The sequence below is a fragment of the Bombus vancouverensis genome, chromosome 3, assembly GCF_051014615.1.
Source record: "Bombus vancouverensis nearcticus chromosome 3, iyBomVanc1_principal, whole genome shotgun sequence".
In the NCBI taxonomy this organism is placed as follows: Eukaryota; Metazoa; Arthropoda; class Insecta; order Hymenoptera; family Apidae; genus Bombus; species Bombus vancouverensis.
In genome coordinates, this window is record NC_134913.1 from 12,629,219 (window position 1) to 12,656,140 (window position 26,922).

General features: G+C 31.7%; 4 protein-coding genes, 4 long non-coding RNA genes and 2 other non-coding genes across 10 annotated transcripts; 5 read left to right on the forward strand and 5 right to left on the reverse strand.

Annotated features, from left to right (window-relative positions):
- The first annotated feature begins 138 nt into the window (after positions 1 to 138).
- On the forward strand, positions 139 to 1,757 carry IscU (Iron-sulfur cluster assembly enzyme). The gene is made up of 4 exons (XM_033329218.2): positions 139 to 326; positions 870 to 1,094; positions 1,163 to 1,241; positions 1,478 to 1,757. The coding sequence occupies exons 1-4, from the start codon at positions 156 to 158 to the stop codon at positions 1,582 to 1,584; spliced, it is 582 nt and encodes a 193-aa protein (XP_033185109.1). The 5' UTR covers positions 139 to 155; the 3' UTR covers positions 1,585 to 1,757.
- Positions 1,758 to 3,122: 1,365 nt separating this feature from the next.
- LOC143305186 (uncharacterized) lies at positions 3,123 to 4,834 on the forward strand. The gene is made up of 4 exons (XR_013061935.1): positions 3,123 to 3,319; positions 4,315 to 4,400; positions 4,495 to 4,656; positions 4,743 to 4,834. It is a non-coding gene; the product is annotated as an uncharacterized LOC143305186 (long non-coding RNA).
- LOC143305185 (uncharacterized) lies at positions 4,190 to 4,943 on the reverse strand. The gene is made up of 3 exons (XR_013061934.1): positions 4,821 to 4,943; positions 4,542 to 4,749; positions 4,190 to 4,452 (listed from the first exon to the last, which is right to left on the reverse strand). It is a non-coding gene; the product is annotated as an uncharacterized LOC143305185 (long non-coding RNA).
- Positions 4,944 to 6,149: 1,206 nt separating this feature from the next.
- On the forward strand, positions 6,150 to 14,740 carry hrm (solute carrier family 16 member hermes). Its single transcript, XM_033329210.2, has 5 exons — positions 6,150 to 7,143; positions 7,681 to 7,893; positions 7,978 to 8,104; positions 8,201 to 8,380; positions 12,215 to 14,740. The coding sequence occupies exons 1-5, from the start codon at positions 6,999 to 7,001 to the stop codon at positions 13,422 to 13,424; spliced, it is 1,875 nt and encodes a 624-aa protein (XP_033185101.1). The 5' UTR covers positions 6,150 to 6,998; the 3' UTR covers positions 13,425 to 14,740.
- On the reverse strand, positions 7,771 to 10,687 carry LOC117154318 (uncharacterized). Its single transcript, XR_004463751.2, has 2 exons — positions 10,555 to 10,687; positions 7,771 to 8,401 (listed from the first exon to the last, which is right to left on the reverse strand). It is a non-coding gene; the product is annotated as an uncharacterized LOC117154318 (long non-coding RNA).
- LOC143305183 (uncharacterized) lies at positions 8,387 to 11,107 on the forward strand. The gene is made up of 3 exons (XR_013061932.1): positions 8,387 to 9,245; positions 9,406 to 10,804; positions 10,966 to 11,107. It is a non-coding gene; the product is annotated as an uncharacterized LOC143305183 (long non-coding RNA).
- Positions 14,741 to 16,134, reverse strand: ND-30 (NADH:ubiquinone oxidoreductase core subunit S3). The gene is made up of 5 exons (XM_033329214.2): positions 15,981 to 16,134; positions 15,841 to 15,906; positions 15,446 to 15,690; positions 15,121 to 15,366; positions 14,741 to 15,032 (listed from the first exon to the last, which is right to left on the reverse strand). Exons 1-5 carry the CDS (start codon positions 16,042 to 16,044, stop codon positions 14,868 to 14,870), a joined length of 786 nt encoding a protein of 261 aa, XP_033185105.1. The 5' UTR covers positions 16,045 to 16,134; the 3' UTR covers positions 14,741 to 14,867.
- A 218-nt stretch (positions 16,135 to 16,352) lies between these two features.
- LOC117154314 (COMM domain-containing protein 5) lies at positions 16,353 to 17,607 on the reverse strand. Its single transcript, XM_033329215.2, has 4 exons — positions 17,311 to 17,607; positions 17,032 to 17,224; positions 16,812 to 16,958; positions 16,353 to 16,691 (listed from the first exon to the last, which is right to left on the reverse strand). Exons 1-4 carry the CDS (start codon positions 17,405 to 17,407, stop codon positions 16,508 to 16,510), a joined length of 621 nt encoding a protein of 206 aa, XP_033185106.1. The 5' UTR covers positions 17,408 to 17,607; the 3' UTR covers positions 16,353 to 16,507.
- A 517-nt stretch (positions 17,608 to 18,124) lies between these two features.
- Positions 18,125 to 18,197, forward strand: TRNAR-UCG (transfer RNA arginine (anticodon UCG)). The gene has a single exon. It is a non-coding gene; the product is annotated as a tRNA-Arg (tRNA).
- Positions 18,198 to 18,445: 248 nt separating this feature from the next.
- On the reverse strand, positions 18,446 to 18,540 carry TRNAY-GUA (transfer RNA tyrosine (anticodon GUA)). The gene is made up of 2 exons: positions 18,504 to 18,540; positions 18,446 to 18,481 (listed from the first exon to the last, which is right to left on the reverse strand). It is a non-coding gene; the product is annotated as a tRNA-Tyr (tRNA).
- Between the last annotated feature and the right edge of the window lie 8,382 nt (positions 18,541 to 26,922).

Sequence of the window (26,922 nt, forward strand, 5' to 3'; positions counted from 1 at the left end):
ATATAATCAATTATGACGCAAATTATTATTTTTAAAGTATGAGACTAATTAAATGAATATGATTTGTTGGTACAACGAAATAGTAATAGGGAATCCTTTCTTGTTCTTATATATCTCCAGGCTGAAGCAGAGTTACCAACACTTCAGGCATACTCATGCGCGGCTTGAAATCGATTGTTTCAATAAAGAGTTGCGTAAAGTGTAAGCACAACAATGAGTTTCTTCTGTTAAACACGATGTCTCTACTACGATCGTTGCCTTCGGGGCTCAATAAAGCCTCGAAATTAACATTTCGAAGCGTTCCATCTGTATCTTATCATCCAAATGTGGGTATTTATTGGTTTAACTTGCGGTATTGATCTTGGACAGTTTTGACAGACGTATTGCATTACATTTTGCAATCAATATTGTATCTATTATTAAGACATACACACAGAAAGTTTGACCTTCATGTATAACATTGATGCAGTTATATCTTAAAAATACATTTTTACAAACCTAACAATTTACGTATTATATCGATTTTATAGTATTCTACAGCATTTAGGTTATCTTCATACTTTATTGGTAAAATGACAATCATCTTTTCCAAAATTAATTAATATATTCGTTTGTTAATATAATAAGTATAATTAATAATTTACCAATTATTTTACAACATAAGAAACAAATGAAACATTAATTACGATAAAGCTTTATATCATATTAGCATCATATATATATAATACATGTATATAGTAAACTATATACAACTAGTAAACTATATACATGTATTATATAACATATTTATATTAATTTTTATTTATTGTGTACATATTATAATCATATTATAATCATATTTTATATTTTATATTTTGATTATGTTGCAGGTGATAGATCATTATGAAAATCCAAGAAACGTAGGTTCTTTGGATAAAAATGACCCCAAGGTTGGTACAGGTGTTGTGGGAGCACCAGCCTGCGGAGATGTAATGAAACTTCAGATTAAGGTTGACGAACAAGGAAAGATCATTGATGCTAAGTTTAAAACTTTTGGCTGTGGTTCTGCTATTGCTTCCAGTTCCTTAGCTACAGAATGGGTCAAAGGAAAAACTGTAAGTATTATTGTGTTTCCAAAAACTATTCGTTTAAAACAAAGGTAATTAATTGATTTCTATCATAGGTCGATGAAGCACTGGCCCTCAAAAATACTGACATTGCTAAAGAATTATGCTTACCACCCGTCAAGCTCCATTGTTCAAGTAAGTGGTATTTATTAATAAATTTAATATTTAAATATTAGAGTACGAGTAGAAAAATTGTGAAGACTGTCGTAAAGAAATAAATATCCAATAGTTTTGTAAAGTAAGACAAACTTAAAGTATCCATTTAGATGGAATATTTAACAACTAGTTATCTCTACTCTGGAAGTATTCAGTATAATTAATATTGAGAAAAATAATTACATTATTTAACATTATTCTTTTATATATTGTAGTGCTTGCAGAAGATGCAATTAAGGCTGCTTTGTCAGATTACAGTATAAAACAAAAGCAAAAATTGAAAATCAATGAGAATAGTGATAAGACGAGTGAAGCACTATAATGTGGACTATATCCAGATGTAGTATTCAGTATGTTCAGCTTTGCTCTGTTCTACTAATTGTGACATTTACATAAATTAAAATGTTATAAATTAAAATCATATGTAGAAGCACTTATAGATGTATGCTATCTTTTCTTCTTTCAGAAAAGAAAATAAATATATTTAATTAAAAATTTTTTATTAGAACATTTATTTATATATCAATACTATCATCAATTTATCATTACCTCTGATTTCGTTAAATAATTTCATGAAGTACCAATTACACCAAGTTTCGTATTATTACTTTGAAATGATCTTCCATTATTCTTACTCTTCAATTGTAGAAGTTAAGAAATGATACATCCAATGGGAAACTTTCTTACAATGCTGTTGCTGTTTATTAGAACAATATGCGAACAAATAAAGCAGCATGTCGTTGTGATAAACATTTTTGTTGACACGAATGCACGTCGTTAATGAAGTATTTCAGTGGCAATTTAAGCTGTTGACAGAAACATGCCTATTTGTACTTGTTTTTACAAGAACCCATTACGCCATCAGCGATGTAATAACGTAATCAAGCGAACAGGAGAAGGAGAGAGAACAAGGGACAGATACATTTTATCGATAAATATTATTTCTTCAATGATCACAATATAGCCCATTGTAACAGCTTCAATCTTAGATTCAACTTCTGCTGTGGATATTTGATAGAATAAAAATACGCACTTGATGATAAAAAAGTCCTGATACAAAAGCTATATTTCACGGCATATCACTCAAGTAGAATCATATCTTTCTAGTGCATAAACTCATTTATTAAAATTTCCAGTATCTCGTGATTCATACACCTTGTTGTATGTATCCTCTAATATTCTTATACACTATACTATAGAAATATGTATGTATTTCCGCTCGTAAATATTGTACGTGATCAGTGCAGAATGAGAAGTATTGTTGCACGAAGGCATTTTAATTTCCTCATAGTCGCGATACACAATCAAATATTTACTCACATTCTTATATCTTTGTTCACATAGTGGAATTATATAGACTCACGGGCGAGCAATTTCCAAGAATAAGAGTTCGATTCGAAACGATTAAAATGAATTTGAGAAATTAAGTCTCGGATCGGTGACTTGTATGCATCCCTCTTATAATAACTGCCATCACAACACCAATTGATGCTTAATAAGAACGAATATAGACTGAGTCATGTGTAGTTACTGCTGCCAATTGTGCGTTTCAAGTTAATTCACGAAGGAGAACAATTAGCTCGTTAATTCGTAATTTACATTGTCTATGGCTTTTCTTTCATAGCTGCATACGATCCTAACATCTTGAGATCGAGATATTATCTTCCTATTTTATTCGATAATAGTTAGATGCGTGCCTAATATGTGTTTCCCCGCTATTTTTCGAACCGATAAATCAAACTACCTCATTGAGAAAGATCGATAACAAAGATCGCTTATGAATACTTATTTAGACGTACTACAAAATGCGTAATTATATAATATAATTATATAATGAGAAGCATCGTGTATGTATTTTCGAATATTGGAAATTGTTCGAACGGGCTTATCAGAATTTTCTAGATTTAGTACAAATCTGTTATGCGTATGATGGATATATGTACCAACATATATTGTCAGATATACGCTCTATATAATGTGTGATAAAAATGAAGTGCCTGGCTTCATGTACTTGAAAAAAGTAGAGCATTCAGTTTGATTAAGAAAAAAGAGTACACGTAAGTGAGATAATTTATTCAAAATAATTATTCTTATAAAATAATAATTAATTTAATTATATATATATACCTTATATATAAACTATATACATGTATCATTTTTAAAAAACAGGAATAGATTAATTAATAGCAAACAGATAACATATTATCAGTATACTAGCATGTTTCACATAAATCATGAATGTATAAATTTAAGATTAACATAAAATTTTTCGGTATTTTTCTGCTTGTAATATCTTCGTTTGCCATAGCATAATAGATGCTCAACGAGGAAATTAAGTTGGTCTCGCTATCACAAATATTTCGTTCTAATTCTTTGAATAGTCATCATCAAATGTACGCACAATGGTTTCTCTGACAAACACACGATGCCAGCAGTTTGTGATATGACTGAAACGATAGAATCTTGTTTTTCTACGTAACTAAGTAATGTCACTATGTGAAAACTGTTTACGTAGACTTGCTGAAAGTATTATTTATTCCATGCATTTTTAAATGTTATAGATAAACTATAATTTAGATTATTTAAGTTTACCTGCAATTATATATGTAATATTCGCAGATTTATTAGTAATCAATTTTATTTTTAAAATTCAAATATTATCGCTAACATGATAAAAAATACATTTATCGATACTAGAACTACCAAAGTAGTTAAAATAACAAATTCCTAATTTTTCATAGAAATTTTGCGGTCTTACTACAGTGAATTTTGCAAGATTTTCTGTAATTATTTGTAAAATATATGAACGAACAGTTACTTTTATTCTGTATTTCTTTCATTTTAATTTTTTTGGTAAAAATTATTTATATATTATAATCTTATATAGAAAAATTATATACTGTACCATATATTATAATTATTATATAATATATATTATTCTTTACATACATGCTTACTATAATATATAGTGTAGTATATATAGTGAAGTATAATATATACTTCATAGAATAATCGGTAATTCCAGTGTTAATGCCACATTACAAATTGCAAGGTATCCATTGTGTGAGGCGGAAAATCCCATGGAGTAGTTCATTGCAAACACACAGAAGGGATCATTGAGTGATGGTTTTTGAAGAGGTGGGTAAACTCAACGATGAGCCGCTTCAAAATTTACCTTCTCTGTGATAAGCTGAAAGCCGAGGTCGTAAACAGTTTTTCATTCGGTATTCAGTATCGGGCACGAGGCTTATCGATGCTCGTGAAGCTTGTTTTTCCTACCTCGATTTCTCTATTCTCAAAGTGGGACGCGGCCGCGGGCGAGGAACATTAAATTCATGCTGCGTTCGCATCACAGAGGACAAAAATCCTACATTTGGTTCCTGTGACTCATAGAGTGAGTTCCTTCGCTATTGTGTATACCATGCTAAATTTTCCATTCCTTTATTCCTTAGTATACACGTCCTCTTTCTTACTGTACAGACCTGACCTGCAGAAGGTATAACAGAGCAAGATAACTCCATAAGAGAAAGGAGACGACAGAAAGAAAAGATGTAATACCTAACTGCCTTGCTAACTGATCATTGGTTGGGACTGAATCTGGCCAGTTAATATGATCTATATGTATATGATAAATTAAAAATGATTATGGTGTTAATTAAGGTTTGGAAAATTTAAATTCAGTCGCGTCTTTTAAGTTTTTAATATGTCATATTTTATTATGAAACTGAAAAATATTTATTAAAATAAAAGCTTTTACAATTATAAGATGTCATGTATTGGTTTTACGGGAACAGTTGTGTGTATGTTGCACATATTTTGAGCCAACGTTTCGTAGATGCTGCCAAAACCTGGGTCAATACAAAATACAATATATATACCATTATATAATTTTTGGCAGTAGTTTCATTAACAAACGTTCTGTTAATAAAAAGTTAATTCTCTGCCATAATAACGACATTTTTTATAATCAGATTTTAAGATGATAAAGACACAACACTGTTTTACGAGAACTAACAGTGATTTATAATCATATCACTATGATTCTCGGCCCTCAATATCAGGGATGAGTACAGAAATAGTACAATAAATATCCATTATCTAATTTAAGATACCAAGTTTTTAAATATATAATATATTTTGTTATATATATATATACATATATATATATAAACAGTTGAATATTAGTAAGCAAAGCAAGCCTAAGGTAAGCGAACTGAAGGAAATACCAAAAGTGTTCATACTAACTGACCACTTCGAACCCCACTTTTTCTTGGAATCGACTTTGTGGAGATGAATATTATTTCTGGTGCTATGTACAATGACTTCAAAAGTATTTGCACATCACTATATGTACTGTAGCATTTTTACATACTATTGTAATTAACCAGGTATCGTTACTAAATATTTACATTTATGCTACATTTACATACTAATGAACTATGTTCAAGTATATTAAATTTTATCATTTAGTAATACTTTTATATAACTACAAAGATTTGATACTATGAAAATGAAATGTAGAACACTGATAAAACTACTTTGTTGGAAAATAAGGATATGTGCCAATACTTTTTGTAGCCACTGTATATAAGATAAAGAAATGTTATCCGTATCTTATTCATATTCAATCGAAAGAGGAAATAGATATATACTGGGTATTTCATAAAAATATATTTCCCTCGGTAGTTGGCCAGATAAGATCCCCATTCATGGCCATTTAACCAAGAACTAGCGTAATCTTCCATTCTTTATGGAAATATGTATTTATAAGAAATAGTGGGGATAGCGATGACCAGTTAGCAAAGCAGAATTCCGGCCAGTTATCAAGGCTACTCCTATACATGTTTGTTTTAAAGAGAGTGAGAGAGAAATACCGGTAGGCAAGACTGAAACAGGAGAATGTGGATATGGTGGGAGACAAGATGAAGTAGTGGTAAACGGCCCTGCGTGATACACAGCTGATCAGTCGTTCCGCGACGGACAAGTTGTTTTGATATCTCTATACGTGACTCGATAGTGCAAATCGAAGCGTTTTCTGCATGGAATGACAGTGAATCGTGCGTAAGAATATTCCGTATACATGCCATTGTTTATGTGCTCTATGCAATTTGAAGGAGTAACGAAAGCAGAAGGCACGGGCGGTGGTGTAACCCCAGTGAAATTATACAGAATATCATATTGCGGGTTACTGTTGGTGGCGTCGTCGAGTCAATTGGATCGCAGATACTTCCCGTTTCAACAATTTCGAAGGAAATCGTTTATGCGAACATCGGGGTCTATGACCGGTTCACGAGGCTCGCCTTATCAGAGAAACAGAAAAAGCTACGGTCTAACCGTGACCTCCAGCATTAGATTGAAATTGATGAAGTCCGAAGCGATCGAAGAGGAGGACACGACTGCTGATCCTGCAGTTTGTGAACATTGATGCTGGTCACTCATAGGCCACGATATTATCTATTCGGTGTAATTCGGTGCATTATCGTTTCTCTTTATATTCCTCTCTCGCTTATTTCTTTCTATTTTTTCTGTTAATTCCCGTGATATTTTTAAGGCTTAATCAAGTTGAGTTATTAGCGCGTTTGAGTGCCGACGGGCGACGTTAGATTTTCTTTATTCGCAACGAAACAACGGATTCTCGTTTCGCTTTTCCTTTGTATAATTACATTCAGATATACATATATATTGTACATGTGTATACGCGCGCGCGCGCTAGTGTGAACGGAAAAGAAAAGGTTGATGACAATGCAACGAGTCCAAGATCAAGACAATGGTATCAACATCAAATTCGGTGCAAGCAAAAATAAGAAAGGAAACTATAGACTTGTATCGCAGCACTCTGAGAACGAGAAAAAAAGCAACTTCAATGGGACCAATAAACAAGGTAGGTCATTTACATTGAGAATCTACATTTTTATTTCTTTTTTCTTTTTTTTCTGAAGGGATCAATGTTCGCCCACTAATTATATGTAAATATATTAATTTACGAGTAAAAAGATAGGAAACGCAATAAAGATTCATTGTGATCTTTTTAAAAATCGTTTTTTGCTTCTTTTTAGCAATGACTAAAAATATGATGTGTACTGAAAATTTTAAATTTTCTTAACGAGTTCTAATAATAAATACAAATATACAATTACTGATGTTTTACGCTCTTTTTTTCATATTTTGTTTAGTGTTACTATCTCTCCAGATAGTCATGGAAAATTTTCTAACACGAAATTATTTCAAATATGTTATAGTTAAAAACATAGTATTTTAATTCTATATAAAAGATAAGAACTTTTTAAATTTTTAAAAGAAATTTGTTTTTCATATATATAAAATATGCTAAAACAATAAGTATGAATTGAGTAAACTAATAGAATCTAGGCGTATATACTTATAAATAATAATAATATTCATAATTCTTTTTATTTAGTTAAAAATGTAACAACTGAAGAGGACCTAGTCCCACCAGATGGAGGATGGGGATGGCTTGTACTTTTAGCATCCGTTATGGTCAATCTACTTATTCCAGGAACAGTGAAATCCTTTGGTGTTTTATTTGTTGAATTTCTTGAAGTTTTTGATGCATCACCTTCTGCAGCTGCTTGGATACCAGCTTTATGCTATTTTTTGTATAGTTCACTTGGTAAGCTTAATTAAAATTAGGTGAAACTATTACCTAATGGCAAACATTTGGAATTGAGAATAAGAAAATTAATTTTTGTTGTAGGACCCCTTTCCAGTGTACTATCAGTTAAATACTCCTATAGAACAGTGACTTTACTGGGAGGAACATTTGCTGCTGCAGGAATGATGCTAAGTTATTTTGCCAACTCTGTGGCCTTCTTGTGTGTCAGGTAATTATTAATATATTACTATTGTTATTAAATTAAAAGCATACTATTACATTTTTTATGTAAATATGTAATCTTATTGTTTGTTCAATCTTTTAGTTATGGTGTTCTGGTAGGAACTGGAGCAGGGTTATCTTTTCCCCCAACTGTGTATATAGTAACTTCATACTTTGTACGGTTACGTGGACTTGCAAATGGGCTCTGCATATCTGGTAGTGCATTAGGTTCAATATTTCTTCCACCCATCCTAGGAATTCTTCTACGGGAGTATGGTTACAGGTACGTTTTTTCGTTATGTATCTAAAACAACAACAGGTATGGCTTTATTATCTCTATGAAAGATTGTTTTATGATTGCTAAAAAACCACAAACCAAGGGTTCACTATAAATGATTAAAATTAAAAATTGAATTTTTCTTTTATTTCTATAAAACGTTTATTTAACAGCATTTTATCTGCAGAACAGTAATTAATATAATTTATTAATGATGTTTTAAAATTAATTAATTAAACGATGTAATTAATTAAAATATGCTTTAACACGTTCGTTTTATTTTTGACAAAATTGAATGTATCTGTGATTTGTGAGCTTGATTTGTCCAACTTTTATATAATTTGTGATACAATTAGTGTCACGAAAAAAAAAGAAAGAAAAAAGAAAAAGATACAAGACGTTTGTGTATAATCACGTGCATCTTGTTCTCATGAAGATCCGTAAATAAAGTGTTATTGTCTTAGAAAGTTTATATATATTTTGTGAAGATTATTTTCGGTGAGTATTTATACATCATTATTACAACTAATTAAATGTGACGATGATCAATCATGCATGTGTGTAGTTCCTTTTTACAAGATACTTGGATCAACCACGCGCGTGCATTTATGTACACAATTTTATTGTATATCTCTGCGAAATTTACAACATTCTATAGCTGTTTTATAGCCTCCTTATCAAATGTGTTGTCATTAAAGATAACGAACATTAACCATTCGATATACACACGGTAACGTTGGCTGTCAAAAAGATGATAGGCTCGCGACTAGTTGACGTTATTCTAATTTCAAAAACACGCAGAAATATTCTATGTACTAACCCCGAATTCTGCATGTGGAAAATGCCACATAATTCATCTGATATGGTATAGGTAAGAATCATATATATTTCGTATATACATATATATACGTTTTTGTTCTATGCCACGTATTTTAATGATCTAAATTCCTATCACGCTTTTTTATCTTTTACCATTTCTACCAAACCAAATTGCCAGGCGTAATATATTTTAACGCTTGATTTTAAATTAGACTCAACTGCACCGAGACTACAATAAAAAAGGACGAAATAAGATCTGGGCCAGTATCGTGCAACCTATTGTGATGACTTTCTTCCACGATGATAAAGACGAGTTCCTTCATTGGGCGGTTATTTAAAGATCTGGATGCAATCCTTGTGTGTCGTGAAATTGCCATTCGCTTTAGATACTTAACTGCCGATGCAAACGAAACAGTCTGTATCGTAATCAAGTATTAGAATTAAAGTACCATCAGTTTAGCATAAAGTGTAATTCTTTGTCTTCGGAATACATGTGCACATAAAGAAGATAATATGCCTCTTTCTTTGTCTTCTTTAATTATGAATGATACGCTTCGTTTAAGAACAAAATAACAAAACAGAAGGAAAAAGGTAGAGCTATGCCATTATCGAATAGTCGAAAGTAAAAAATTATAATTACACGTGCGTGCGTTTCGTTATGTGTGCATATGTAATAATCATGTCCATGCGAGAACTGTGGAAACGTACGGTTTGACGTTGAAAGTACTTGCACATTTTAAGTGTGCACATTATAAATGGAGAACGCGTGATGCTCACGTGTTTCGAGTTAATATGTGTCGTAATAGCAAAAATAGAATTAAGATAAGTTCAATTTTTATGCATTTCGCATTGTTTAACCGCGGCTGTGTAATAGGAGTAATCAAAAAATTAATTTTGTTCCTTGTACTTTTGTATCTTCTTTTTTTCTGGTTACGTATTATATTTGTTTTAGAACCAAATACGTATACTGAAGTTCTTATTCTCTTCGTTTGGTTTTATGAATATACAATAATGTACATATGTATGTCGATAATATGTTGTCGATCGAACGTGAACATGTGAGTAGACTGTTTTTTTTCTCGATTTACGTGTATTAATCCTGCTACGATCTTCGAATATTTATATCTCGATCTCTCGTTTCTAGAAACAAAAAGATTTTTGATATTTTAGGAAAAATTTGGTGGAATTGAAATGAGGATAACGTTAATAAAAATTTTAACAACGATTCTCTCACAATTTTCTTAAATTTGAAAAATTTTTAAGAATAAAGGAAACGATTGGGTTGAAAATGACCGAAAGACGTAGCAGAGTTAAATACAAAGTCGAAGTACGTATAAATTAATTAATAAATTGCGCCATACCAAATGTAAGTCAGTTTCAATATTCATTTCGAGATTGTTTTTTTTTTTAATTCCAATATTTCTCTTTTTTTCACTTTCTCATAGTTTTACTTTGCAGCGACACGAAACAGCACGCGGTGTGTCTAAAACTCACGTTTTACGTCGGAAGAACTTTAATCGTGTTGAGTTAACACGCGTGTATCGAAACGAATATTTTAATCTGTGCCGAATGCTAATGTGGAATATCGTTATACGTAACGAGTCTCAAAACGTAAACACAATTTTTATATTCTGTATTCGTACTATGATATATGCTATATACAATATATGTATATATATATACGATATGTATATATATTACTACACCGATAGATGTAAGCTAGAACGTTTCCATTCGTCTAAACGTCCCTTTTATTTTTTCTTTTGTTGCAGAAGAATGTGTCCATGGGAGAAGACAGGAACAAATTGCGATTTCGAAGAAGATGAACTTCTCTCGTACCGCAGAATGTATTGTACGCGATCTGAAACGCACGCTAAAAATATAATTTCCATCTCAATCTATTTTAAAAACGGGAAAGGAGTAACACTCTTTCTTCCTTAGTATTTCTTCTTCTCTCGAAAACATTAAGTATTAGTTATAGAAGTCTGTTGATATTCAAAGAAATATTGCTAAGCTCTCTGTTCGTTTATTTTTGTTTCATACTCGTTGAATTCATTTTAATTTTATATTTATTTTATTGAAATATTTAAATATTAAATATTATTTTGTTCATTTATTCTTAGTTCATAAATAAAACAGTTTCAGATTGACGTACAAATTATCTATCATAGTCTGTTCTAACTGGAAACGGTGCAGACTATGAAACATCTGTATAATACTTAATGAATTTTTTATTAAGGTTATTTAAAAAAAGAGCTGTGATTAGTATAAGTCTTATGTATTTTGGAATATATAAGGCTTTGTTTGTAACACTTGATGGTAATTCACGAGATATATACGTATAAACCAGTATTGAAAAGATTATGTTAATGTAAAAGTTAGGAATATGTTATACTATATCTGTTGGTTACCAAAGATTATGATAAGTGAATCATTTAAGAGTATTAACAAACTGTACCTGATATTAATCTTTTGTATTCTCTTTTTACAATTTATATAGTATAAAAAAATATTTTATACATATAAAGTAATTATATATATAATAAAATAAAATAATTAGCAAGTACACAAGAAATACAATAATAAAGCGTTTTTACGCTTCTATTTATGATCTTTTAAATTATTTTCATTTCATTGCGTCATGAATCACTATATAGAGAAATATTCTTTTTATTCTTTCTAAAAAAATTGATCATTAAATATTTTCAAATGTTTCCTATTCCATTCCATGCTTGCACAATCATTGTATTTCAGTGATTGATTAACAGCATAACTTAATTGAAATGTTCATATTTATATCACGGAAAAAATTTTAAACAGTTAATTAGCTAAAACTAAGTACCGATATTAAAGGAAAAGCGTATTTGTTAAAAATCAGTATTTATGTAATTGGTTTAACGAAGTGACGATTTTTTTCCTCTCAACAGCCGTGGAATATCCCGATGACGATATTGTAAGCTATAGCTAACCTTATCGTTGGGCCGAACAAAAAGCGCTAAAGCTCATTTTACTTTTTTACAGAGGTGCAGTATTAATAATGGGTGCTGTTACTTTGAATGTATGGGCGAGTGCTCTTTTGTACGAACCGGTGGAAAGGCACATGGTACCAGCATCGTCGTCGAGCAAATCGAACGACGTCGACTTGGAGGCCGCCTCGGTCACAGTAGCTAGTCCCGAAGATGAGAAGCAATCGAATCATGTTGTTTCTTCTTCGAACGAAAACGAAAAAGCCGCGCCAATGGTACCAAAGAGTGCGTCCAGTGTCGCTTTAGAGTATTACAAGAATACGCCAGTTCAAGGTCGAACGAGAAAAATTAGCATGCCCACGGGACGGGAGATAACAGGCCAGATGCACAGCACTCCGGCGTTGCACGCTGTTCCGGAACGGGGCGGAGATTCTGCCAGGCTATCGAAACGTCAGAAATCGCCTTTACAGTCACCGAGCATGTCATCTTTTAATTATATCAGCACGCCGTATCATGGAAGCACGCTTTCCGCTATACATCCGGAAAGGGCGTCTACGTTGACCTTGAACGCGATATCGAGCACCTTCACGAGGAAGGGTACCGAAGAAACGAACAAGAACGAAGTAAAAGAGAAGAGGAACAAATTCTTTGACTTAAGTTTATTGAAGGATCCTATCTATCTGGTAATCTTGGTTTCCAATTCAACGAACGCTGTCAGTTATACGAATTTCGTCATCTTGTTACCAGCGTACGCTATATCGTTGGGTTTCGACAAAAATATGTCTTCCCTTCTTCTTTCGACCGTCTCTATATTAGACCTGATAGGACGTATCGGAGGCTCAGCGCTATCCGATGTCTCGATCATGCCAAAGCATTGGTATTTCGTTGGCGGTTTGTTCATTTCTGGAATTTCGTTGGCTCTTCTCCCCATAGCCACAAGCTACACCATCCTGTCGGTTTATTGCGGTGTTTTCGGATTAGCTTCCGGTATTTACGTTGGTATCACCGCGGTTATAATGGCCGATATGTTAGGGACCGAGAAGTTAACTTCCTCCTATGGTATCTCGTTGTTCGTAAATGGAATCATACAGTTGGTTGGCCCTCCAATTTGCGGCGTTGTATTTGAACAAATCGGCAGTTACGGGCCGATCTTCAGCATCTTAGGAATTATTCTAGTGGTAGGTGCGTCGTTGTGGGGTTTTGTTCCATTTATTAGGAAACGACAAAAAGTCGCAGAGAAAGCGAGTCCAATTGAAAAACTATAGTTTATGCACTAACTGGCATATTTCATGATGGACAAGAAGAGCTTAATTATATGGTCATTGTAGAATTTCATCTAACATGTATCGATTACATACAATATATACATATAAACACACACACACACTGACACACGCGCGCACACACACGATAACGAGAGACATGTTTACGAAATACTGTGATGTTAGAATGAATGTTATGTATGTAAGTACATATATACTACTGGCACTGTGATGACGTTATATATATACATCCACGCGTACATTTTCAAGTGGATTGATAAGGAAACAATTTTCAAAAGATATATTTTTAAAAAAGACAAAGGTTCTCCTTTCTCGTAAATTGGAAGTGTCTTGCCTTACATTTGAAAAGAAAACTTATTTCGCGAAAGTAAGTTCTTATTAGTACTAAAGTAAAATATATGAATATATTTAAGTACTTAGTTTAGAAAACGTTCTAATTGCTGGTGCTAACGTAATAAGTAAAACAAAAAAAATGAAAGATGCAATAATATAATTTAACCCTTTCGCTTCGGCAGTCCAGTCCATAAATACGCACAGTGTGCGTGGTTGCTGTATATACGTTTGCCTAAGTCTTAAATAACAATAGTTCTTGTAAGAACCGTATATGAAATATCGTTTCACTGTCAATGGATTTAATAAATTTTTAAGATGAAACAGTATACGATCGTTTGGATGTTCGAAATATATTGCGTGAAACGTTTTGATGTTGTTGCAACAATGAGTAACTTTAAGAAGTGATTAATCCAATATGTCAATAAAAACAACAGAAAATGTTCTGCCGATAACGAAAAAATATATTATTGACTACAGATAGCAGTTGTATATGCATCATTTGGATGTCGGATATATGGGGTGCCGGACTCAGGAGTCGTCGCCTATATGCGGTACTCGTACCCACAGGTCATCTCGCGGATGCCGCCTATAAGCGGCACTTGAAGCGAAAGGGTTAATGCATATAAAATAATCTTAGTGTATGTATAATTGTATAAAGCAAAGGTTGAGTACTTGTACACTTCTCTTGAGGAAAGAATATACAGTAATTCCTATTGTTATATACACGTAAATATTGAATATAGGATCAGTCAATTTCGTTCTTGATTCAATTTGTTTACAACTCACCGAAAAATATGCCTTAAAATTAGGATATAAGCACTTTGTAATTAACGAATTACGTTTATATTATACAATATGTAAAATATAAAACGATACAAAATGCGCATATTTCACTTGAAGTTATCTTACACGGAAAATACATAAATTGTTCATGCTACTAGGGTCAATAAACAAATTACTAAAAATTTTCGTTGTCATACTTTGTATCTATTTTATTGAAAAGAATGCACGGTAGTATTAAATAAATATTAATATAAAGACTAACACATGTTTCTTTCAATACATGTTTATAACATACAATAAAAATGTAATTTACTTTTTATCTCTAGATGAATCTTCTTCCTTACTTTTTTCAGGTTCAGCAGGACGAAAATTAGGGAATTGTTCCCATGGAGTGGATAATTCAAATTTGCGAAATTCTTGTGTTAATTCTAGCGGTTCGCATACTACTCTCTTGTATTCATCATCATAGCGTACCTATGTTTAAAAATATAATTTTTACATCATATATTATCAATTGAAGCCAAAGCATTTGTGAAGCATTAGAATTATATTATAAAATTACCTCAACAAAACCGCTTAAAGGAAAATCTTTTCTTAATGGATGTCCTTCAAAACCATAATCTGTGAGAATTCTACGAAGATCTGAATTACCCAAAAATAGTATACCATACATGTCCCACACTTCTCGTTCGTACCAGTTAGCAGCATTATAAACACTTTCTGCTGACTCCAGAGGTGTCAATTCATCTGTGTATGTTTTTACCCTAATACGTGAATTAAAAGTAAAAGAAAGAAGATTGTAGACAACCTAATAATCAAAACATTACATAACTATATTTATTATATGAAGTATTATATGGAGTATTAATTTTCAAATACAAATTTACCTCAAATCTATATTTTCGAGAAGGAACATCTACTGCAGTTAGATCCGATAATGAAGTGAACTGAGTATTATGATGACATTTCAAAAAGTTTAGCGTTGGAATAATTCCTTGTGGACAAACTAATATTTCAAGTTCATCGCCAGCATTTATTTGAACCTTCTGCACATACTTTGGTAAGCATGCACTAATATATAAACCCATATCCTTTATGGCTTCTACATCTGTTCTGATTTTACGCATTGTTGCTGTTTAATAAAAGAAGATTGTGTAAATGTAATTTAGAGAAAGAAGTATTAAGATTAAGGAAAAGGTTATAAAATATATATGATAAAAATTCTTTACATTTAAAAATATTACATTATTAAATATATTATAAATAACAATTTTTTACGTACGTTGTAATTCTGTTTTTTCAGTTTCCGTGGTACTTGTTCTCATGAAGGGAAGAAATTTTGGATAACCTATCGATTTAGTTTATAATTTATTACATGATATAAAACAGAAAATCAAAGAATTATCAATAAAATTTACTTACATTTTGGTGTTGTAATAGATAGATTTTGTGACAGCCTCCAACAGTTTTTTAACAACGATGACATTTTTCTAAAGGGCTTCGGATCTTTTCAAAAATACAGGCAGATCCACCTACACTTAGGCATATGTATGTAGATACGATATTCAGCACGCACTATAGTTAACGATATCGATGTCTTTCGCGCTTTACATAGCACATTGAAATTTTTAAAGGTACTAGGATACTAAAAATATTTTTTTAATTCTACGTGATGAAAATAGCATATACAGTGAAAATATTAAATGTGATATAACTAGTAGAAACTATTTAGAACTATTTTATTCGAATTCATGTAGTTAAAAATAATAAACTCTGTAAAATAAAAGAACAAGGGAAAGTTAACTAATTTTATTAGTTATTTACATTATTACATGAAATGTAGTTTCTTGAAGTAAAAAGGATATCTTACATCTTGTTCCTTATTTCTAATACAATATTGCACAAGGTTAGAGTGAAAAAGACTTATATTGTTAGTTTTCATACCACCATCAGCTACATAGAATATTTTTTGAAGCACATTGTTTTTCAACCTTTCGCATATCTACAAGTATGGTTGCTATGGCATGTCTTAATTGATGAAACTTTGGCAAAGATAACTCAAATATTTGACGCTTTCCATTGCTAAATGTCCATTCCATTATAATATGTGGTTCCAAGACTCTATTTAATATGCTAAAAATATTCACATTAATAAGCAGATAATTTCTTAAACATTTATAGAAATATGAGTAAAATGAATTTTTGTATTACACATATCAACATTACAAAATTTATAATTTATTAAACAGGTACCTAGAAGAAATAGTAATATCTATACGCCACTTGCAGGCTATTAGGTGTGGATAAAATTTTGTTTTCTGTATTAATCCTGATATTAATTCTGGTCGCTTTTGACCATATACTACTATAGATAGGTCATCAATACATTCTGAAGATAATCTGTAGAAATAATATCATACTTACTAAAACAAAATTAAAAATAATCGAATGTAATATATGGTAAAATACATACTTCAGTTCTTCTAATATTTGTTTAAATTCTGCAGGTTTAATACTTTGCGATATTGTGCCCAAATGAATCTTTAATATTGTAAAGATGACTGAATAATATTCATCCACAGTTTCTTCTGGTATATTGTATTTTTGACTTATTCTATCTAATATTCCTTCTTCTATGTATTCTTGATTTATTGCTTTTACAGCTACTATATAAGTAATAAATTGCGATTATTTATTAAAATACAAAATACTTGAAATATTGTAGTAGTATAGTGTTACAAATTAAACTTACTTTGTATTAAAGGACGAAGAAATATTTTTCTTAAATCCGGAAGAACCTTTATTTTATTTCCTAAAGCATACAAAAGTTGAGTTTGGAAGGTGGTCATTTTTATTTTGACTTTGATATTTATTTTATTTGTATAAAAATTGAAAAATTTATGTGACAATTTATCTGTATAGGTACATTTATCAATATCTTTTATAAAATTGTAAGAAGTTGTTAATAAAATACTGCAGGTCTGTCAAATTTATTATGTATTAAGCCTGACAATTTGTTTTCTGTGTTTAATGCCACCTAGTAGATATGTACAAAACTTTGTCTATGGTAATATGGATAATGATTGTTTGATTAACAAATGGTGAAGTAGGAATGCTATAACAAATCGCAGAGGGCATAAGAGACACCGCTATATTTTCGTGGTCGATATTTCAGAACATGAGACATGAAGTCTCATTAATTGTTACGTCAATTCATGCCTTAGTCAAGAATATAATCTTCATCTTTGATATAATGTTAAGGTATATCCTATATTTACTATATTTAATCAATGAGGATGCCATTATAGTTGATATCTATTCCGAGAAATATGGATTTTATAAATGTAGATAATATAGATTTCTCGATTTGAATTTTACGATAAAGTTATTACAAGAACATATTATAAGAAAGGAAGTATGGTATAAGTTTTAACTTTGTTCATATTATGTGTATAAAAGAGAAGATATATTATCAAATTTTGTAAAACAATAAATTTTGTATATAAGAAATAATTATGTTTTTTTAAATTGATATATATACTATGTTTGGTTATGTTCTTTCAAGGGACCGTGTGGCCTAATGGATAAGGCGTCGGACTTCGGATCCGAAGATTGCAGGTTCGAGTCCTGTCACGGTCGAAAGAAATTAATTTTTCTTCCCGTTCAATATTATTTTTGTATTACATATAATACATTGCTTTCGGTACAATGATCTCTTTATATCCTACATACATTATTTTTGGAAAAGAGAATGGGAAAAAGATCAAACAATCAAGAATACTTACTATTCTTGTAAATTACTAATTAATAATATTAGATCAAAATATGTTACTTCAGTGTCATCGAACTGTTATTAATAAACCTTTACATAAATTAAAAAAAATATTTCCTTCGAGCCGGATTTGAACCAGCGACCTATGGATGTCCATATTTTTAAGAAACCAACTACAGTCCACCGCTCTACCAACTGAGCTATCGAAGGTTTACGATTTCGTTGTGCCACAGAATTGTATATGAGGTTAATTAATGTATAAATGTTAGTAATTTAGTTTTTTTTAAATTATTTATATAATATATTTTATGATTAATGTTCTTATCTCATTTAAATACTAAATATGATTAAAGATGTAGGATTTAGTTTTATTATGAAACACAAAATTAATGAAAAATTTAAGACATTTACTATAAGAAATTATTTTTCAGGTATAGAATCAATGTATAATGTAGTAGAAAAAGCAAGGGATAACTTTTTTGTTAAAGACTAATACAAAATAATATGAAATAATGTGATATTTAATTCTTTTTCCGTTATTATAAAACTAATTTTAAATTCTTTGGTGACAAATACTCGTTTGTAAACGCTGAACGTGACTCTGAAACATTTCATTTGGTAGAGGAAGATAGAGGAATAAATATGACACACAGATGATACGAAATGGTTTTCGCATGTCCTGACATTATTACGAATACAAAGATCGAAGATATTTTTTTGAGATATTATATCAGATTTTATATTACTCTGGTAAAAGTAATATGGACGTTTCGTTACATTGCAAAAATAAGCGAGTTAGCATTACAGGTTATGTAATGTTCATAGAAAAATTTATTGAAAGAAAAGTTAATGAATATGACTTATAATGAAGTAACTGTTTACTTTTTTAATTGGATTTGCCAAAGTTATAATTCAAGTAAATTTTCTGCTTAGTAATGGTTTACTGTCTAAAACAATATTATATTTGCTGCGGGCACCTTTAATGTTCCGTCAATTTGGAAAGAAGGAGGTCTTTCTCAAGTAACTAAAATACCGCTGAGTGGGAACGTTAATTTAATTACCAGTAGCCAATTAGCAAATTATTATCTGGTTATAACAAGTGACAACATATGATAATCTGACGGAAATTATTTTCATAACATGAAAACGAGCCATTAGTGGTTCGATAATTATCATTCGATAATTAACGTTCGATTATCGCATCGTTATTTATTGATTATGGGGTTTTAAAGAATATCGATTTTCAGTTATTTCATTAAAATAGATTGAAAAATATAGTAAATTATAAGCATATAATGAATAAAAATATTAAACAAAATAAAATCATCGGTATATTGAATTAAAAATATCTAATTTAGAAATCAGTAAAGCGATAGATGTTGATTAGATTTTTAATAGCAAAATCTTTTTGGGTGTGCCGTTTTTCTAATCGGAATTTAGTGATTATATCTTGACAAGACCACACCTAAATGTCAATTGTACTTTCGATAAATCCTTTCTTACAATTTCGTTCCAACTATTCATCGGATAATGTGGTACGTGTTTATGGCCACTTTGTGATTTCCAGCTTTCTGGAAACTGGAATTTTTTATTAGATTAAAAGTAACAAAAATTGTCATTATGAACATTTATATATATTTTCGATCGTTAAACATATTTTACTTCATAGAATATTTATTTCTATCATTAAAAATATTCCATAACTACAACTTTTATTTTTATGAATTTTTCGTGTTTTATATTATAAAATCGTTGCAATTTATGTTTATAATTGCAGGAACATCATAATATTGTTAACTACAAAAGCTACGAATACATTATACATACTTCTTTAACCACTGAAGTACGAAGTTCTTGGATAGAAGAAGACTATAAGGAGAATGCATCAATAATATAGTAGGCACCATACTCCTCAGAAGCAAATATTCGATATTGCTCTAGCGAAAGCTGAAAATTCGTTCATAGTAAAGTTCAGTGATACAAGACCGCTCGAAGATACTTACGAATATTGGCAAATACCCTCAGACCTCTGTCAAACACAATTTGTTTCTCGAAACAAGTGTCCCCGTCATACAGTGCGATTGTAGTATTGGTCGTTAATAAGTAACGTTATATAATCGCTTTAATCATGAATTTACGAATCTAATTATAAGTTCGAATTTACATAAACGTAATTGCATGTGGATAACTATTGCATGTGTGTGGAGGTAACATATGGCACGAGAACAGTAAGAACGTATGTTACGCATTTCTGTCGCATTAAATAATCATTTCTATCGGTACACCGATATACTTTTTGATTACGATTGCCAGCGCCATCTCTTCACCGTATAAAAAATTATTGAGTAAATATAATAAGAATATGTTACAATATTGAAAGCTATACAAAGTAATAATTCTATTTTGAAATAAACGTAACTTCTATTCATAATTACATATCGCTTTTTTTGTTTTAACAATTTATCCTAAGCTTTACTATTAAATTCTAGATTACGTAATAAGAAAATATATACTAAAATAACATGGTTTGTCTAAGGTATTAACTTTATTTCGGAAGAAATTTCATTCTTATTTATATTTATTAATTTGGTTTTTTTTTTGCTCTTAGATAACAGTCAAGGGTTGAAGCAATCATTTTATTTAGAGATACATAATTTATCCCCACGCGGTCACGTTCCCTGCAATAATAGTGATAGGGTGGTAGAAGGATGGAAATGTATGTCGCTATCCACCGGCTGACGTCGACAGACGGACACACCGTGTTTCTATTAAGTATAGAAGGGTGGGACGAACGGATAATTTCTTTCGGATCACGCTAACTTCAACGAACGATTTCGACCGAATGGGGTGGAAGAATAGAGAAAGGAACAGAAAGGCAGACAACATTAGAAGAACGCAGACGCGGGCTTATTCGCGACGGCGGTTTCGCGTTGTGCGCATGTGCGAATCGAGACAGGATTCGTGGACTAGGAACAGGGTGCGAAGCGAGAAGGCGAACGAAGGCAGTAAGAATAGAAAAAGACAGATCGTTGCCACGAAAACACTACAGAAGTAGAGGAAATAAGTAAATAATATAAAAACACGTTAAAAAAAAACGTAACAGGGAAAGAATTATGACAAAATATAGTTTTATGTATGTATTTTGTTAACTTATCAGGTTAGTTATCGAGGTATATATATGTTTAGGAAATCCTAAGTCTATTCTTCATTAAGTGTGATATAGGTATCTGACATATTTGTTTCTTTTATATATGTAACACACCAAGATTCTCTTGTACAACAATTTATCGACTAATAGTATTAATGAATCGACAAGTCGCAAGTTATAGGTTATAGAGTTCTTTTCTATAATTTTACAATTTTGCATCTGGTAGCATAATGAGACGATTTGCAATTTGTACAGTTTGCATGTACAGCTTCTGTTTTGTTATCGAGCTTGTTATTATCTAAGAGAATTTATCGATGTTAAAAACTTGTAAAATTTCTTTAATAATATTAATTGTATATGTAATAATATAAATTGTGAAAGAGGAGCTAGAGGCTCATTCCATGAAGTTAATTTAAAAAACTGGGGGGGATAATAATGGTCATTTGAAGAGGCAAATTTCATTTAACTGTACTACTTAGTGCTGCATATATTGCGCACAATATGATAAAAAGTAATAAAAACAGAAACTGAAGATTGTAGTTTATTAAAGAGACTGAAGAAAAGCATAGTATATGAAGATAAAGTAAATAAGAAAAATTAATAATGTATAAAGAAACTATCGAAATACGAAACGGAAGTAACATGATAGAGCAAAGGGTGGTAAGGAGAAGAGATGGAGCAAGTTATAACGACTCGAAGAAAGAGTGAGATAGCGAACGCAGAATGACACAAAGGGTTAGTGGTGGGGATGGAGCAGAACAAGCGAGAAAGGTAAAGGTGGCGCTCTCGCGCAGTCTGGCGTCGTCGGTCGACGGATGTTCACTTAGGGTGTGTTTGCTCGTGACTTTCTTTCATTTATTCGTACTCGCAGCTGTTTAAATCGCGATATCGTTCGTTTGCCTTTGTATCGGTCAGAACGGTCGCCTTTTCAGTGTTTTAGCGAAGTTCGTAGCAGTAATACAACGATAGCAAGACAAAGACTGGTTATGCCGGTCGAAGAGTTTTTGTGACTCGTACCGTGAAGATCTTCGTACGAGGATTGCTAGTTTGATACGAGACAGTGATAAGGTAACGTTTCATTGCGGGAAAAGGTAATACTTTTGAGTACACGTTTGACATGGTCTGCTGTCCAGGCCGGTAGCGAATCGATTTTCACGAAGAGTGAAGCGGGAGTTGCGAGAGAGGGAGAGAGAGCGTGAGAATGCTATGGTTGAACGAGAGAGAAGAAAGATAACAGGGGCAGGATCTACTATCTAGTTTTTCCTCCTCCCGTATTATTGTTTTTCCTTTATATTTATTTTATTTGCCATATTTTATATTGTTTCCTTTATATACATTAGCATATTTTGTTTAGTATAAGATATGTTCTTAATTGTAGTTTGCTATTTTTGGCGATATTTTACTATTTCTCCATTTTATTAGTTTATATTCTAATCCTTCAATCACCCTTTCATTCACTTGGTTCAGTTACAATTTCCGCTTTCGTTCGTTGGTACGCGCGCGTGTATTTTGGGTAACTGTCCATTTCGACATGTCTCGTAACGCAGTAGAGGGACATGAACTCTCCATCGGAACGTTGCATCGAGAAACATACGTCCGGTGTAGTACTGCGTACTGCATCGGCGATGTTATCGTGCATCGATTCACAAAAAGAAACTTTGGACTAGCAACGGAGCCATGATTAAATCGTAAATTTTCCATCTTCGTGTTTGATCAATATAATATAATAATCAGGATAATTATAATAAGATATCAGAAACACGAAAGGAAAGTAAGTTGAGTAATTCGTACGAAAAACGAGACTTCATAGTAGATCAATTTCAGCCATTGTACTTTGTGCATATTAGCGTGAGGGACGAACCTTCACGTTACCTTCGAGAACCATTGATTTCCAAGTGAAAACTGACCCTAATTTCTTCATCGAATCGCAACATATGTATGATAAGATGGAAACAATTGGATGAAAGATGTTATCCTCGATCGAGGGTATTATTACCACGAGGATGTGGTACGACGTTTAGCGACCTCTACGTACCAGTGTAAAAGCAATAATTGCTTTAAATGCGTCCTAAATGAATTAGATACCATTGACCGTTTGAATAAAAGGTGACGCGTCTCTTGTAACCAGTTATACCGTGTGCAAATACGACATATAGTATGTCGACACCGTGTGCGTATTATAGGAACGGTAATTGGACGGAATTTTCGTTCTAGTGTGGTTCCGCGTCTCTGACCCTCTTCCACCCTCTGATTCTCCTCCGGTCGATAGACCCGACTTGACGTTGGGATACCCTCTCTCTCCCTCTTTCTCTCTCTCTCTCTCTCTTTCTCGTGCTTGTGAAAAGGACAAGGAAGCGAAAAAACGACCACGGGCAACATACGAAAATTCTATGATCGTGAATATACATTGGTTCACAAAAGTATGTGGACACTTACGACAAGAAATTTGTATGTATGTTATATGAAACATTTTGAAATATTATGAGCATATAATGAAACACGACTATCATGATTATATTGATCAAATTTGAAACTGATATAAAGTTAGCAGATATCTAGAGTGCAAGATACATTTAGTTAAAAGTTGGTATGTAGCATGAATAGCCATCTTTATTGCTCATCACGTTAATACAGTAGCTGATGAAAATATTCGAACACCTTTTATATATATATTATCTTTGTTATATAAAACATTTGAAATTTCAAAATGTGTCATATAACACACGTAGTATATTCAAAGAAGGTTTCTATTTTACTTTTATGAGCAAATCTATATATATATATTATGTACACTATATGAAGGAAAAAAGCACGATAAGTCATATTTTCTATCTTTTTTATAATAGAGTAGTTTTAAGATTCAGTACGTTGTTAATCAATCCCATATTATCAAAATTGTCTATGTATTTGTTTTTCCGTCCGCTTCAAATTGTCAAAATATCGCTAGTCATAATATTATAGTATCGCAGATGTTAAAATAGAGCTTGTCTTAATAATTGTATCTTTGACTTTTGGAATTGGATCATAAAACTTGATCAATTTATCAGTTATCTTTAAAAGACTTATATCTTTGGACCTTTGAAAATTCTTTTGTTTAGTCATAAATTAACATTTATGTTTCCTCCTATGGTCTTTATATGTACATAGTATATATAACGAGACATGTCCGGTGCTTTCCGCTCTACGTTTTCCAAATCGATAATCGTGCAGCCACAAAGTGCTCGCAGAAAACCTACGACAATATGATGACAAACAAAGTGACAAGTGAAAAATACTAGTAAGAGTTTCATCTGTTTGGTTTGGATCACGTAAAGTATTTCGTAAGGAGGAGCGAATAAGAGTATGTAGGGAGAAAGGAAACTAGACAGAGATTGTGAAGCTTTACGGGCCGTGTTAATCCTTTGCATTTGGGACACAGTATTGGCACGACCTTTTTTTCGTGTTATAAAAGACGCTATTCTATTCTCAAAAACCAAACTGACATCGGATGTTTATGCAAATTTAAAGTTTTAAAGTGATTTGTTCCACTCATCAAATATTATAACGAGTGCAATAATTTGGATATTTTACATATATATTTTTATATTATATGCATTCCATGCGTTCTGTAGTTCTTAAATTTTTATAAATGCATAAAAATCCATAGTGACTAGTGACTAGTATCGAACTTCTCAAAGAAATAAATTATTCATTTCTATTTACTGTAAGAAAATAACATGAATAAGTATAAATTCTCAGGAAACTTTTGACAAATTATGTTACAATTTTTCTTATTTAACTTTTTCTGTGAACAAAGATATTGCAGAGGAAGCACAATTCTTAGAATCCAATTTTGACCAGTTTTTCAATGCAAATATCCCCCATCGTCTGGCGCACAGAACACAGCTGGTGGTGTTAGACCTTCCGGATGGAAACGATGCGATGTTTCTTTGCATTTCGCGGATCGACCCCCCTTCCTTTACGCAGTTATGTTTTACGGCTTCTTTATGGCCTCTTTTCTCACCAGTAAGACTGGAAAATGTCGAGTGTATAATTGACAACGCGGAATAAAATTTCGGTCCTTTGACTCTTGGAAAAAATGAAGACTACAGAAGAGAAACATGACAAGTTATTATTGTCTTTCGTTTAAAAATTGAATACACTGTCAACTATATATGTAACATATTTCAATTCTCACAGGTATTATTTCTTTAGTTTCTTAATTAAGTTATAACTTCACTCTCTGCTATTCGTTATATGTTTTCATGACTTGGAAAAGTGTAATGTATTTCTTATAATAATAAACGTAAAACACAATTTTATGAAAAATAACAGTGAACTATGATTCTCAGCCAGTCAAGTATAGATTTATCATGTTTCCCTCGTATAATTTTCGCGTATCAATATTTTAAGAAAATGCACGTCGGTAACATCTCTATTTCTATTCGTTTCTTCCTTTCACATATTCGTGGAATGGAAATGTTGCCGGTTAATGCAGATAAACGAGCGAAATTGATAACAACTGACAGATTGAATTAGTGAACCTATACAGGAACTGTGATGCAAATGATGTCGGCTGATAAAGCCTCCTCAACCGGTGAAACAGAATTGTCTTATCGTTGACGTTTTCAAGAAATTGATAATGAAGATCTAGCTTCCAGTTGAATTATCCTTCTTTTATTCTGGTATTTTAATTTTTTACCACGGTCGTAATGATAGGTTAAGAATTACGCGACGGGAACATGAAGTAACACGGGATAATGAATAAAGTTGGGCAAACGGAGAACTCTATAGGGAACAGCGAAATGGGACATAGGATCAGAGCTTTCGCATTACCCCAATGGTGAATCCATAATGATCAGCTTCTCAGAAAATCTACTCATGAATTCTTTTCTTTAAGGATAAAACTAGAAAGAATGCTTTTAACAAAAAATATTGGCATTATAGTTCTTTATCCTAGGAACAAAATACTTTACTTACAACATCAGAATTCTTATGATAATGTCGATGAATAGATTGGAAATGTTAGCCTCGATCCAAAATGAAATGAAGTTACAGAGATTCGTATCTGATATCAAACTTATTTATGCTTATGAAATGAGTTACAAATCTATAATGATTGGAACAAAAATAAGATACTTTATAAGATCCATCAATTGAAGTTTCTTGAAAATATTGCGTAAAATCCAAATTATAGTATAAATTAGAAATAAATTAGAGATTTGAACCCCCGATAAGAAATTAAATTAAGTCTCAATATGTCGTGTTGAAGATCAACCTTGTGTTTTATAAAATAGGTTTATGTTTCATAAAATTTATGACTGGAACAAAATTAAAATACGTTATAGGACCTACATTTTTATCATAACCTCAATGAATAAATTAAAGTCTCAGAATCAGCTTTCATACAAAATGAATTTATGTTTAAATATTTCGTATTCGAGATCTGAAGCTGTATATTTCAT

Excerpts from the sequence above, each read along its gene's own strand:
- IscU (XM_033329218.2), top strand. The coding sequence starts at position 156 with ATGCGCGGCTTGAAATCGATTGTTTCAATAAAGAGTTGCGTAAAGTGT. Across the intron at positions 327-869 it reads CTGTATCTTATCATCCAAAT|GTGATAGATCATTATGAAAA; the intron begins GTGGGTATTTAT and ends ATTATGTTGCAG. Across the intron at positions 1,095-1,162 it reads AATGGGTCAAAGGAAAAACT|GTCGATGAAGCACTGGCCCT; the intron begins GTAAGTATTATT and ends TTTCTATCATAG.
- hrm (XM_033329210.2), top strand. The coding sequence starts at position 6,999 with ATGACAATGCAACGAGTCCAAGATCAAGACAATGGTATCAACATCAAA. Across the intron at positions 7,144-7,680 it reads CAATGGGACCAATAAACAAG|TTAAAAATGTAACAACTGAA; the intron begins GTAGGTCATTTA and ends CTTTTTATTTAG. Across the intron at positions 8,105-8,200 it reads GTGGCCTTCTTGTGTGTCAG|TTATGGTGTTCTGGTAGGAA; the intron begins GTAATTATTAAT and ends TCAATCTTTTAG.
- ND-30 (XM_033329214.2), bottom strand. The coding sequence starts at position 16,044 with ATGTCATCGTTGTTAAAAAACTGTTGGAGGCTGTCACAAAATCTATCT. Across the intron at positions 15,691-15,840 it reads TGAAAAAACAGAATTACAAC|CAACAATGCGTAAAATCAGA; the intron begins GTACGTAAAAAA and ends TTTATTAAACAG. Across the intron at positions 15,033-15,120 it reads CTTTAAGCGGTTTTGTTGAG|GTACGCTATGATGATGAATA; the intron begins GTAATTTTATAA and ends TTTTAAACATAG.
- LOC117154314 (XM_033329215.2), bottom strand. The coding sequence starts at position 17,407 with ATGACCACCTTCCAAACTCAACTTTTGTATGCTTTAGGAAATAAAATA. Across the intron at positions 17,225-17,310 it reads TCTTCGTCCTTTAATACAAA|TAGCTGTAAAAGCAATAAAT; the intron begins GTAAGTTTAATT and ends TTACTTATATAG. Across the intron at positions 16,692-16,811 it reads GATATTACTATTTCTTCTAG|CATATTAAATAGAGTCTTGG; the intron begins GTACCTGTTTAA and ends GAATATTTTTAG.